Raw genomic sequence first — 14,441 nt, 5'->3', positions numbered from 1 at the left:
TAGATTTATTGTTGCCTCACTAACATAGATGGAGCTTTCTCTGTGACCTCTATGTGAACCGCCTGCAGGCAGGATCATTTTCGTCTAAACATCCAACATCTGGTCAGCGTGTCATTAGCAGGTGCTGCAAGTGAAGGCATGCTGCAGGAGATTCTGCATGGCTTCTTTTCCTCGTTCAGATACAGAGGAGCTCTGTGTTATAGAAATAAGAGCATCGGCTCCGTCTGCAGGCACTGCACCAATCACAAAATCTACCAATGCATGTTACACACTGTAAAGAAGCTCAGAGACGACTGTGGTGGCAGTCAGGGGATCAGTTATCTGGCATCAACAGATACACAGAATATAATCACACTATTTCTCGTACTCTACTGAATGTATACCTCCACACATACATGAGCACATTAGCACACAGTCCCACAACACTCCCACCACACGTGTCACTACAGTTTCAAGCTCACTCTAAAACTCACTAGCACGTCTCAACGTTTGCATAGTGGTAAGGATCCGGGTGCAGACACAGAGGTAGGCAGGAAGACGTAACAAAACTTGAGGAACACAAAACAACTACAAAATGCTGGCAAAACACGAGAACAAAATAGGACTGGGGTACTGACATGGGAACACAGGACTGCAGGTGACGCAGAATAGTACTGAATTGCATAAAGTATCCAGAATTAAACAAATGAGCAAATGAGCAGCAGGTAACACGGTGCGATTAGTAATGCAATCACACAAAGAGATGCACAATAATCTCCCTGCACCTCTGATCCTCTCTGTCATTATTCTGTTGTCATGTCAGATGTTTTTTGTTTAATTATGTGTGTTAATTATCTGCATTTTATTGCCACCTGTAAGTTTGGGCAACAATTACTTTTGGATAATTTTGCGCTGAGCCAGACGAACTGAGTCTGACGGACAGAATTCAACATATTTTCTCTGGTACCACCTTCAGGTCGGAAGTTGTTTGAGTCCAGTCAGTGCTAAGAATTAAGGAATTGCTTGAGAAAAGTATTGGATCAATAAAAAGTTTTCTCCAGCTGAGGATCTGAGCAGAGCAAAGCTGTCCATCCAGTTTTCATCCATCTCTCAGTGTCGTTTTCTAGTGTGAAGTGAACAGTGTGATCTGACAGCTGGCAAGTGGCAGTTATGTTTCTCGAACAGCGTCTTTCTGCTGTCTCAGTGAAATGAAACTTAAGACTTTATGTCATTTGTCAGTGTACATTTTTATTATTTTAGTAAGAATGTAAGAAAATAAACTCCAGTGGCATCATATTGATTATAAAGGGGGTAACAAAAAAACTCCCGATAAACAAATGCAGCATGTCTTCATTCAATATGTGTGTCTTTCCTAAACATCTCCCTCGTTGAATAGCTCATGCAGTATAAAACATTTTAGTGCACACAGGCTGTCCTTTTATATGAAGATATAACGTTATTTCTCACTGGACACAAAACAGATAAATTGTAATAGCTTAACATTAAGTTGGCGATAAGCTTCAAGATGGCACTCGGACAAAATATCCTTGGTTGAAATAAATAATGAGTTGTAGAACACGACAGGCACTTTCAGGGTAAAACTCCAGGGTGTTGATGATGTGGGTTTCAACACACACCATCTGTGACTGACAGGAGGGTTTGGTTCTGAGAGTTTGGACTGTTGTTTATTCTGCCTCCCTAAAATCCTCAGTGAATCTAGTCACAGATGAGTTCTGCTGATCAAGAACTGAAAGTAATTTAAATTTTCATGCACTGTAAATATGCATCAACGGACAGTCTTGTTCCCGCCTGCAGGGTGACAAAAGATTTGAATTTGTTATATTTGGCCTGAACTGAAATAATAATTAATAGTAATGATAATAAAGATGTTTTTGAGACCTTACTGGTGACACTTTTCACACTGGCACATCTGGTAGATTTTATAGGCTGATTTTAGTTTATCAGAGATTAATCAGTATATTTATCCTTCAGAGGCTCTGTCATCACTGCTCACTTTGAAAGCACTTTTCAATTCTAAAATCTCAAAAGTGCTGTTTAGCTGTCAAAACCTTAAATGTTATACGTTGAAATGTAAAAAAAAACTGTTAAAAGGCAATATAAAATAAACCATCACAGGAAAAAACTGGATAGAATATAAAAATTAACCAACAATATGTGAAATTATTTAATAAATCTTATTGTTATTGTTGCTGTTGCTCCAGCTAGCGGGAGCTAACTGGCAAAAAAATGCTAGCAGGAAGTGAATTAAAGCGAAACTCTCGCCAAAAAGCAACCAAGGCTTTATTTGGGATTGAATATGAGTGTGAAAGCATAATTACGACGAAAGAGCCACTTTTAAGATTTACCATAGTTTCGGTTTTGGGCACGTTAATTTTGAACGGGAGTGCATGGGGCAAGACATTCTAGCATCAAAATCGCTATTTTTAGAACACTAAGAAGGCTCGACACAACATGAAACTTTGCTCGTAGCATCACTAGGGTCTCTACTCATGAACAAGAGCATTGCTTCACTCCCATTCAAAATTAACGTGCCCAAAACCGAAACTACGGTAAATCTTAAAAGTGCCTCTTTCGTCGTAATTATGCTTTCACACGAAGGTTTGACTCATATTCAATCCCAAATAAAGCCTCGGTTGCTTTTTGGCGAGAGTTTCACTTTAAGCTGCAGGAGACTGGCGACTGACTGAAAGATGAGAGGGCGCTGACGCCACAGTCACGAAAAGGAATGAAAGGAAAAAAAACAACTGGCATGAAATGGAAAAAAAAGAACGTTGAGTTAAATTGAGTTTTATTTATGTGGTTTCATTTATATATCACACACTTTATTCATGTAACTATTTATTTAATAACTATTGATTTAATATTGAAGTGAGCTTTTCTTTGGCTCAATTCTTTTCTAACCAAATGCATATCTATCTATAACTAACTGTTACTGGATGTTTTAACTGTGGAATATCCCAATATCAGCCTCAAAATATCTGTCAGGCTGCACTTTAATTTATCTTCCATACTCTTGTGACATACATCAAGGAATGAACTTCTATCATCACAAAATTAATGAAAGGCCTCCAAAAATGAACGTCATGTGACAAACGTGTTCTGGTGAACAGGCAGTGTTTTGTAACTCATCGGCTGACACATACGCTGATGTCTGATATCTGCGATATGGTAAAAATGGGCCATGCTGATGTGTCAGTCACACTCGTTACTATTTTACGTAGTTGCTTTACAGTCTAAACTAACATTACAAATCACAGTAGCATGCTAACCTAAAAGTTAGTGGCCATATGTGCTTTAATAATTTGCATGTATGACATTATCCTTAAAAAGTCATTCATTTTCATTTCTGCATCACTACAGTATGTCCCGGAGGTATCTCTTACAGATACTGTGCCCAAAACATCATCACACCAACTGGAGAGTCCTTAATAAATAAAAGCCTTGAAAAGGATGTGTAAAGAGCAGAAGACAAAGTGTAACACCATCCGCAGTTTCTACACATCACACTGTTTCCAGGTGTTTTACTGCATGTGTGAAAATAATGTGAAGAAAATAATGTGTAGAGAAAAAAAAAAAAAAACTTTAAAACCTTTTTTGATCTGCCAATGTTTAGGAGCAATGCAAAATCAGTGGAGTACTCTTTTAATGTCAACAGACAGAAATTATTCAGTGACTAACTGCTGGAAGCTCATTATGTTAAACAGTCTCTGAAGTGGCAGTTAACTGCTAAACTGCTGCACTATGACTGCATGAGCAAATGCAGCTTGTGTTGCATAATTTCAGAGTTCATGGTCCACAGGAACTCAGTCAGTCCTCCAGTGAGCATTTCCTCCATAGGAACAAACTGCAGCACCTGTCTGTCGCTTCCAGACGGCACATTTTCACCCTCCTCTCCTCTTAACTGACCCATGCAGTTATGGGCGTCAGTCAGAACAGGGAGTAATCGTGCAGCCGCTTCAGGGCAAAATCCAGCACACACAAGCACTGTCCCAACTACGCCTGAGGGCGGCGGACACCTGAATGTGACTGCGTTAAAACAGACATGCAGGCAAAGCACAACAGCTGCCGTAACACGGGTGAGGGCAGAAAACACGGGCAGCAGCAGGTCATCCCCAGAGTTCAGGGTCTGCAGGGAATACACAACACAACCCAAGAGCTGCTGCTGGTAAAGCGGCTCCCCGTCGTGCAGTGTAACACAGCCTCTTTGAGGAAATGAAGGCTCTGCAGAAAACATGAAGACCAAATCCTTGAGTTGGCTTTCACAGGCAGCCCACACTGAGCGGCTGCCAAACACCAGACACTGCCTCTTCTTTTTGGTGGCATCACGGAAGTCGCACAGACCTGCCACATCTGACAAGATGGAGGCCGTGCAAGCGACATGACATGAATCACAGGACGGTGGGCGAGTCCAGTCTACTGCTGTGTCCATCAGGGCTTCATTCAAGTGGTTCAACAATACTCCTTCACAGAACGGAGAGTTTCTGACTGCAGGCAGCGCAGCCCCGACGATAACAAACCATGAGTCCAGGTCACACTCGGACAGTGGTCCTTGCAGCAGGCAGCCCGTCCCACTGGCCTCTGTGCAGTGTCTCTGTATCCAGGCGGCACAGCAACCTCTCTCGATGCGCTCCCTCCAGCTCAGGGTCTGCAATTCCCTCCTCTCGTTGAAGGAGCCTGTTTGCTTCCTCTGTCCCAGAGGTCGACCCGCTGAGACCCTGCAGCAGGCCGGACTCACCGTGTTGCGGGAGATCCATTGACTCCGGGGAAGGAAGCTCACCTACAACAGAGACACTCAATCAAGCTCTTTGGTTTTTTTTCTGAAACAAATGCTGTTAGTTGTAGCTTCTAAAATCTTGCTTGGATAATAAAGTGTGGGAAATAAAAAAATTGAGAATATATACAACAAAACACTGACATAAATTTGGCTTCATGGTTTGGCTCTATTTGGTGATTTTAATGACATATCGAGCATCGTTTGTGGCCACTGAGTGATGTGTGATCCGATGAAAAGCTCTCATACAGCTACTAAATGGACCTGAACAAAATGTGTTTTGTCAACTGCCCTGCTCAATTAAACAGAATGTTCCTACCTGGAAGCGCTGCAGGTATTCCTGAGCCGTACAGTCCCTGATGTAGTCGAGCCCTTGCCTCTGCTCTTTGCTCATTCCTTCAAACAGTCGCAGGTTTTCTGTGATGGTCTCCACCTGGAGTGCATGGAAGTACACACACACCTCTTCATGCTGCTTCTGAAATGACTCCGGGACAAGTGAGTTTGGGAAAAGTGCCTCTCTGTCAGCCAGATGTGGTCCGTAGTTACGAATCAGTTTTGAGAGCAGTGGTCTCACAGCTTCCTTGCCATCATAGTTCAGACATACGACATAAACCTCGGAGTTGCCAGCCTTGCTGGTGGCAGGTTTGAAGACGCTAACAGAGCGGAAGCAGCAGTTCAGCAGGTAGAGTAAGCAGATAGAGGAGTGTTCATACAGAGTAAACATTTTCAGTACGAAGGAGCCACCAAGGCTCAGGAGCAGCAGTGCAGCTGTGACCTCGCAGTAATGCAGTGACGCTACAAGCGATTCCTGCTCGTCTGGGTTCTCCTGACAGTCAAAGCTACCGTCTGCCGTCACCAGATCAACTCGACGCATATTTGCCACAAATGTCTGCAGTTCCAGCAAATGTTTCTGGCTCATGATGTTCCCTGTGTTGTCTGAGCCGAAGAACCACCAGGGCAGCGTGTTAGCAATCAGCCGATCATCCGCAATCGTTGTGTTTCCACCATTAGCCTCGTGGTAAGGGTTGAGCGTGTTGGCGACCCAGCTCCAGTCACAGTAGCGAGTGGACTCTCTGGTTTTGATGTAGTGGTTTAGAGCAGTTATAAAGGCTCCTGGAGCTTCACAAAGGTGGATCGTGTTCAGCTCTCCATTTTGAAGAGCCTCGCCTGGAAGAAGATTAAAGGTTCCCAGGATCTCAGAGAACTTGCACCAGGCCTGAGTGCAGATCTCTGCGTTGGCAGCAGAGCGCACAGCAGTGATCACCTTCCCGGCTCGATTGGTGGAGTTGGTGTGCTGATGCCAGACCTGCACGTTCTTGTCACTGAGCTGGTTCTTCACTGCGTTCAGTGATGCCTTCAGGGCCTGCAGCCGGCTATGTTCCTCCACAGAGTGTCTGAGAGTGGTGTTTGGGTCGGGGAGGCTCCACTCCCCATTAGATGGTTTCACATAGGTTCTAACTTTACTAAAAAGAGCATGAATCTCAGTCTGTGTTTCAGGGTCAAACTCCACCAAGTTGTGGATTTGCTGCGGCTTGCCGACTTTCCTTCTTTTCCCATTGCGTGAGCTCATCCTCTGCACCTGTTGTAGCAGAACAACAACAGGAGTTAGAAATGCTCTGATAATAAGACACATCTGTATGATCCATTGTCTGTTCTGATGTAATCCACCAAACTGTTGAGTGTTTATCTGACCTGCACTAATGGCACAGGTAGAGTCTGCAAAAAAATCTGCAAACAGAACATTTCACAGTGAATTAAACCGAGGCTGCGCTCTGCAACCCTTCATTTTTCTCTACATGCATGAGTGGTGTTGAATTACTAATGTCCACTCATTGTGATGTGGTGCCCTCAGGTAACAGAGGAGACTGTAAATACTGGTGACTAATTCATCAGGCCAGAGCCCAACCCACTCAGAATGAAGATTTCCTCCAACTTTACAACAGCATGCAGGCTCTTCTTATTAGACTCGAACATGGAAAACTTGGCATATCTTATCAACATTTCAAACTCTTGTTGTAGCTTGGAAAATGTTGCCTGTGTTGCTTTCATATAATGAGTAATTCTTTTCATGTTTGTGAAAGTAAACAAAATAAAAAAACATCAGTTGGATTCTGGTATCACACTCTCTCTTCTAATAAACATTTAAAAAATGACTAAATTCATTCAACACTGGCTCTTTTTCAAGTTATTTGAATGATTTAGATGACGTTTTCAGCCTTATGAACAGGGTTGCAGCAGTTTACTGTACCACAGAACAAAAAATGATTAATTTTCTTATCCAAGATATTGAATTCTACTATATTAGTGTGTTAAAATATATCTATTTCATGTTTAAATAAAGATTCATATCTGTCAGAGCATTATATTCTATAAACTATAATTTTGTTCAACCAAAAGAAACCTGTTTTAATTATTTTAAAGTTCACTCTAACTGAACATTATAATAAAAAAATACCATTCTATTCCATGATACCATGATACCATGAAACCCAGATATTTTCTGAGATGGTGATCATACCTGGAAAATTTAAAACTGTTGCAACCAGTGGCAAATCATTTTTCAGATGACCCACTGAGTTTTTAAATGGTTTAATGTCCTCAGAAGAATATAAAGAGATACATAATATATATCTTGCACTTTATAAATGCAAGGGTTGAGTGACAAAATAAAATATCATAATATTTTTTACCTATACTAGAACAATATTGTAGAGATGACTGTTGGTACTAACATAATATTAACACAATTACATTTTTGCGAAATAATCATCAGTGATGTTGATAAAATGACTAAGTGGGTAAAGGCAGGTGTTAGAACAAGTAGAATTGTCTGGTAAGTTCAGAAAATCACACAACTTTACTGTAATGCAGCCCTTAAAAACAGTAGAAGACAACACGATATCCAAAATGAGTGAGACTTCTCCATGAATAGACTAGTTCCCTTACACCTGGGACATGAATATGATTTGTAGGGTGTGAATCTCTGCATCAGCACAATGCTCCATTCTTAATGGTACACTGTGACAGATTTTACCCCCATCAAAGAAACTGCAGCTCCTGCAATTTGGATATTGCACTTGGTCACACTGCGATTTCCATAACATTTCTGTTTGATCATGCAGCCCTGTCTAAAACCAAATTTTGAGATGTGTTGTTTTATAAAACAGCAAGATTGTGTTTGTTTACCACTGATGCAGGAGCACGGTCTTCAAAAACTACAGTACATACTGATCAATCTGTGAAGATGATGATGACGATGATGATGATGATGATGATGATGATGATGATGGTATGACCTTTAGCTAGACCATTGTGGTGTGCTAAAAATAAGTTCAAAACACTTCATGTAATTATTGAGAGATTTCTAATTGATGACACAAATAAGATTTACAGTCAGAATCACATTAACCCCAGAGCTAATCCTCTGCCCTCGTGCACGTAATTTAGATTGACAACACTGGGCAGGAGAACGGATTTCTGGGTCATTTCTTGATTAGTCTGCAGTGACTCACTCATGAAAGGCAATATATGGTGTATAGCTAATGGCGGCACATTCATCAATTACTCCTCATAAATCAAGCTGTTGTTAGGCACTACCTCTGTGTATGAAAGTCGTCTGCTCTGTTCTGTTTGTGAACGTTAAAATACACAAGAGAGAAAAACAGCCTGATTTAAACGTTTTATCCATACAAGTGATTAAGGAAGGTAATAAAGAGAGTTTATAATAACTCATTCTATATATTAGATCTAAACTAATCATTTCAGATTTGCTGGGAGAATCTTTGAGACCTCATCTTTACCGTATACAAGCAAGTTATAAAAGCTATAATACAAGCTCAAAGTATAAAAAATGTACTTATAAATGAGCCCTAGTTTAGGATTAGTTACATGCATGTCAGCTTGGTTAAATCAGTGAGTTCAAAAAAGTTAGATGTAGCAGGTGGTCAGGGCTGGGCAAACTTCACTAAAAATATAGTGTAGAGTAGTTCAACCCCTAATATTATATTATAATGTATTGGTTCATTTATATTTTGAATTAGGGCTGCACGATATGGTCAAAACCTGATATTGTGATTATTTTGACAGATATTGCGATTGCGATATAATTCATGATCATTATGGATGATTAAATGCCAGAGCATCTCCGCAGCACTACAAAATTTCATTAAAACACTGTTTTGTGACACATTTTACTTTGATAAAATAATTGCAAGTCTTGTGATTTTGATTATTTTGTGATTAATGTGCAGTCCTTAAGTAAAGTAAGTCACCTAAGTATTGGCTTCCAAAATGCAGTAGAGTAGAAATAAAAAGGAACAATATAAGTAAAGTAAAAGTTCATCAAGATTTAAATGAAGTAGGCTATAACACTTCAGTAAACATACTTACTTTCCAAAGAACCTGAGTGATAGTTGTAGGTATATAACAAATTTACACAACGTTTCGTCATCTTAAAATAATATATTCAACATTGTGAGCTGCGCCATTTTCCTCCTTAAAGGGGCACCATGTCATTTTGGGAATAAATTCAAACTTTTAATTTTTTAATTTACAATATTAATAAACAAGCTGTTCTCAGGGGGAAATAAGGTCAACAGAACACTGTTTGAAGCTAGAGAGGTGGCAGGGTCCGCCAAATGTAAACAAAGCAAAACAGTATGAGACTGTGTTGTCCTTAAAGTCAATGTTTATTCAGTGCATTGAAACAAAAAATAGTTTATTTACTTGTTCATTTAATTTGTTCAGGCATGATAATAATCAGTCAATGAAGATCTTTTTCTCCTGATTAAAATGTCTTTACCTGCACAAAACTGAACCTGCTTACAAAATCTGTAAACAGGTTTAATGTTATTTATTGGTGAGCTTTACTGCTCTCTGTAACTGAGGCAACAAGCCTAAATGTAGCTGCATGTTTCGGCTGTAAGGGTCGTGGACATGATAGCTGCTTGCTGAAAACAAACTGTCTCACCAAAGTTTGCCCTCAGCTGAAGCTGCAGTGAGACACTTCCTACAGCACAGTGCTAATGGCCGTGTTGCGTTGTAAAAACCCGGAAACACTGAATCTATCTGACACACTGAGCCGCTATCAGCTGCCAGAAAGAAGTATCTGCCCAGGTGTACAGTCTGATGGACTGGTGTGTAGATAACAGAGACGCAAATAGCCCGAAAAAACTGAACAGAAACTCACCGGTGTCTCGCTGCTGTCAGGGCCCGGAACCACACTTCCATGTGACCCGGAACAACACAGCGCATGCGTATGACCAAGAGGGCGGGGCTTATTTTAAAGGAGCATATAGCACACCCTGTTAGGGGTAAGATGCATGTGTATAAACTATATATACATGTACATCAGACACAATTATGATATAGTTATAGTTATATAGTTATAGTTATTTTGCTGGGGGAATCTTTTAGATCTCAGCTTCATCGTAAATACAATCTCATAGTATAAAAAACATACTTATCAATTAGCACTAGTTTAGGATTAGTTACCTCATAGCAAGATGGTCCTGGGTTTGGCCTTGATTCTTGAACCTTTCGTGTGGAGTTTGTATGTTCTCCTCGTGTCTGTGTGGGTTCTCTCCAGCTGCTCTGGCTTCCTCCAGCCCCGCAAAGACATGCAGCTCAGGTTAAATGTTAGATTAACTAAACCCTCAAATCTAAAAAATGATAATGATAAAAGAAATGTTTTAAAATAAAATACATTGGCTGAAAATTAATATAGGGTTGTCCGTCAGGTTTATTGTAAAATATGTGTTGGTTCCGGTGGTATGTTGGAAAAAACAAGGACATTAGGAGGTTGGACAACATAACGTCCATCTTGCATCCCCACCTGGCTGCTGAGTTCACAACACAGGACAAACAGCGTAATGGTGTTGAGAAAACAATCATGATCCACAATTTCAGTTACAATGTCCACAGTTTTCTGTATATTTTCAGGACTTCTGAATTAATAATTAAATTATAAGCATCAGTGATTAGTTAGTTATCTTACAGCCCAACGACATAAAGATTGTACTGAGGATGATTCCTGCAGGAAACTTGCAAGTCCATTTTACTTATATTTCCCTTAGCCTATATTTTTACGTGCATATTATCATTACTATTGGGGATTGTTATTCATTTTATAATCATTTATCAGTCTGCATTAATGTGTAAACAACTCTGTCTTTGTCAGAAATAGAGCCGTGAGTTTAAAATGCTATTTTGGGCTTAAGGGAAGATGAAAAATGAACCAAATGTCGAAAATAATTGTATAAGATCCTTTATGTGATAGAAAAAAAGAAAAAAAATGTTCATGTACTGTATTATGACTGTATCGATCCATGTTATAATATTCTGATTTTCAGTTTTTGCGTAAATTCAGAATAATTTGGGTCTCAAAATAAGATGTATGACCATCTATGGTAATGGATTTGCTTAAGTGTGCATCTTTCCAGCCAGTTAATCCACGGTGAACTGATCTGTGTCATCATGTTACATAATTATTAGAGCTCTTCCGAGTGTGAGCTGATGAAACTGACAAATAGTGTTCTCTTGCCATGTTTGAGCCTGGTTTACAAAGTGTTTGTATCTCTGTTTTCCCTTTTCTCCCCTCCCAATATACTTCACATAGATTGCATCCCGTATGTTGCCTGCAAAGATAATACAGGATTTGATAAGAAGTATGCCACTAAGTAAAAAGAGGACACTCCCAGTGGGAGTCTCATTCATAAATAATGGACCTTTGGGATATCAAGGTGCAATTAGGAATTCCAAAAGTGGTGGATGTAAACATTTTCTCATCCAATTTACTGCTATAACAGGAACACCTCCTGTAATATTAATGTGTACACTGCGGAGTTATCTTTCTATTTCTGTCCTAATGTTCGTCCAGTAGTGTCCACATGCAGTATCCCAAACTGTGACGGACAGAGAAGTTCCTAAAGTAGTTTGTGGAGAAGACAGTCATGTAAAATACAAATAACAAACAGGCCCTTTAGAGGACAAGGAAAGCTCTGAGCTTACAGTATTCAAAGCAAATGCAACCGCACACTGTATATATAACTATTGATATTTAAGAGATTGGGGTTTTAAAGGTCATGTGTGACTTTGAAAAAAATTAAATGTGCTCTGCAAATGTGAAGAGAGACAGACTGCAGCCATTCTCCATGTGGTATATTATTCCTAAAGGGCAGCCACTCTCCAGCTCCCTCCAGCATTCATCTCACTCAGGTCCCCAATAACAAACTGAGAAACTCAGCCAGCCTTTTACAGCGGACTGTACACAGAAAACCAACAGAAACCTCTTCTACCTACTTATTGATGGAATAGGTGGAATGAACAGGATCTATCTGGCTGTCTGGACTTTGGAAGAAGTCATATTTAAAAACTCCATATAGGACAAATAATAACTGAACACACCTGAGTGTGTAATGACGTCATGAGATGCACACTGGCCCAAAAATACTTTTCCCCATAAGCTTACATTTTAAAAGAAGTGGATGTAAAAAGTAGAATAAAAAATATGGGAAAATACAGGAAATGACTTTGAAGCTAGTACTGATCACATTTTATGGAGACAAATCATTTAAAAAAACTAAACAAATACATCTACTGAACATGTAGAAGGGTGTAGAATAAAATCTGTTTTCCTTAGAAACTTTAGATTATGAATTTATAATGTTTGTCAGGTCAAAAATGATTGTTTTGTTTATAACTGTGTAAGAACTCTGTCAGTTCTTTGGTTACACCCCGCCTTTCCGAAACCCCGCTGTTCCGAACATTGACTTCAATTCATTGTAATGGCGGGGTTTCCCTCTTTTTTCAAAGACCCCGCTATTCCGAAAAGACCCCTCCATTCCGAAACCCCCCCACTCCGAACTAACCCTTACCTTAACCCACTTCAGAAATGTGTGGGCGGCTGGAAGTGGGGATGTCAGCACCACGGATAGCGGTGTTTAATTTCGGAACAGCTGTGTTTTGGGGGGAGGGTCGGAACAGTGGTGTGTCGGAGTGGGGGGGTTTCGGAATGGAGGGGTGTCGCAATGGAGGTGTGTCGGAATGTCACGGCGTCCCCCAGTTGGGTTGTTTTGGGTTCTTTACAGCTTCGAAACGGATTGTCAGCCAAGAGTGGAATGCCGTTGGTATCCTGTGGGAAATGAATTTGTCAGCATCCACAGTCTTGGTAGTTGCCAGTTTGTGGAAAAGAAATGGAAGGTTGGCTGATTTCTACAGTCTGCACCCAGCATACTGGGCTGTCCTTACGTTAGCAACATTAGCTAGCTAGCATTAGGGATGTCTACACTAGCTAGCATGGGCAACGTCAGCCAGTGCAACAAACCAGCAACCACTTGAGGGGCAGGTGATACTAACAGCTCTGTTTTGACATGAAAACAATGGAAGGGGGAGATGAAATGCCAAATTTTGTGTCTGAACGTTATCAATAATACCTTTAACTATGAAAATGTTTCAAGTCGTAATATTGAGTCATTCTAATCTCATTAAAGTTAGCAGAGGGCTAAACAGGAATTTAGCTGCTTGACTAACAGAAGTCTCTACCGGTGCTCTTTGGGCCACACAACGTGGAAACTATGCAGAAGATCTGGTTAAATTTTACACCAAGGAAGTCAGTTGGTTGCAGCCTGCCACCTCACCACTAGATGGCACTAAATACAACATACTAGACCTTTAGGAAATTAAGATATTGTAATTTCACAAGCCAAAAATGCTGCTGTGGTCCATAGTTTGATTATGTTTTTGTCTGGAGGCTGTCGATGTAGTCATCACTATGATGCTGTTTTTGGATGGACAGATAAGGCAAAGTGTGCGAAAGAAGCATAACTGCATGTGACGGGGAGAATAAATGTAGTCTTAGTGCTGTTTTCTATTTTTCATTGTTTATCATAATCTAATATGTGAATGCAGTGACAGGATTCATTTTGAATCACAAGTTTGTGAGTACATACACCATATCTAACTCCTGTAGTAAATGTAATTCATCAAATTTCTTTGGGAATCTGACAATTTTCCTCTAATGTTTCAGCTGGTAGAAGTCTCTCAGTGTGTTTGTATTTCCCTCTATGGTTAAAGATTTCTTATTATAGCAATTTCATCTATTAGAGTGCTTAAAAAGTCATTTTTACGCACTCTTCGAAACATGAACACACATCGTCAGATTACATCAAATATGACCAGAGATGAATCAATAAATTGATCTAAAGTAGATCGACTCTAAAAAGATATTTGTCAGCATACAGTTGAAGTTATTTTGTCAATTTTGGTTTATTTGCAAACACAATCATCTCAGAAGTGAAGCAGATACACTGTTAAACATTTAAAGGCTGTTGTACAGTAGCCAAGAGAACAATAGTGCTCTTTCAGTATCACACACAGGCTTCCATGTCATCCTGATCCGCTGCGCTCACACAAGGTGACGGAGGCCTCTCCTTCACCTGAACTCATTGCCACAGCAGCTATTATCACGCAGAATTTGGCCCAGAGGTCAAAAATCTGCTGTCACCACTTCAATAAAGGCCCGGGTAGCAAAACTGATGGATGCATGTTATCTCCATCACGATGATCTCAGCCTGCTGGTTATAACCTTGATGCATAGAAAACAAGGTCATACACATAATTGCACACAGCTACACCCTACGTACAGTAATCTGTTCGACGCACACAGCCACAA

At 40.2% G+C, this 14,441-nt stretch overlaps 1 protein-coding gene across 2 annotated transcripts; it reads right to left on the bottom strand.

The window, feature by feature from the left end:
- Positions 1–2,771: 2,771 nt before the first annotated feature.
- cmtr2 (cap methyltransferase 2) lies at positions 2,772–10,013 on the bottom strand. Of its 2 annotated transcripts, none has more exons than XM_030413372.1 (3): positions 9,960–10,013; positions 5,091–6,350; positions 2,772–4,777 (listed from the first exon to the last, which is right to left on the bottom strand). In XM_030413372.1, exons 2-3 carry the CDS (start codon positions 6,339–6,341, stop codon positions 3,740–3,742), a joined length of 2,289 nt encoding a protein of 762 aa, XP_030269232.1. In that variant the 5' UTR covers positions 6,342–6,350; positions 9,960–10,013; the 3' UTR covers positions 2,772–3,739. The 2 variants fall into 2 exon arrangements, with proteins under 2 accessions (XP_030269232.1, XP_030269233.1); XM_030413373.1 differs by lacking the exon at positions 9,960–10,013 and adding an exon at positions 6,464–6,487.
- Between the last annotated feature and the right edge of the window lie 4,428 nt (positions 10,014–14,441).

The sequence above is a fragment of the Sparus aurata genome, chromosome 4 (assembly GCF_900880675.1).
Source record: "Sparus aurata chromosome 4, fSpaAur1.1, whole genome shotgun sequence".
Lineage (NCBI taxonomy): Eukaryota > Metazoa > Chordata > Actinopteri > Spariformes > Sparidae > Sparus > Sparus aurata.
This window is presented reverse-complemented; position numbering and strand designations above follow the sequence as displayed.

What these genes read in the sequence shown, in the direction of transcription:
- cmtr2 (XM_030413372.1), bottom strand. Translation starts at nt 6,341, where the DNA reads ATGAGCTCACGCAATGGGAAAAGAAGGAAAGTCGGCAAGCCGCAGCAA. An exon ending in AATACCTGCAGCGCTTCCAG is followed by an intron (nt 4,778 to 5,090) that starts GTAGGAACATTC and finishes TCTCTGTTGTAG; the next exon opens with GTGAGCTTCCTTCCCCGGAG.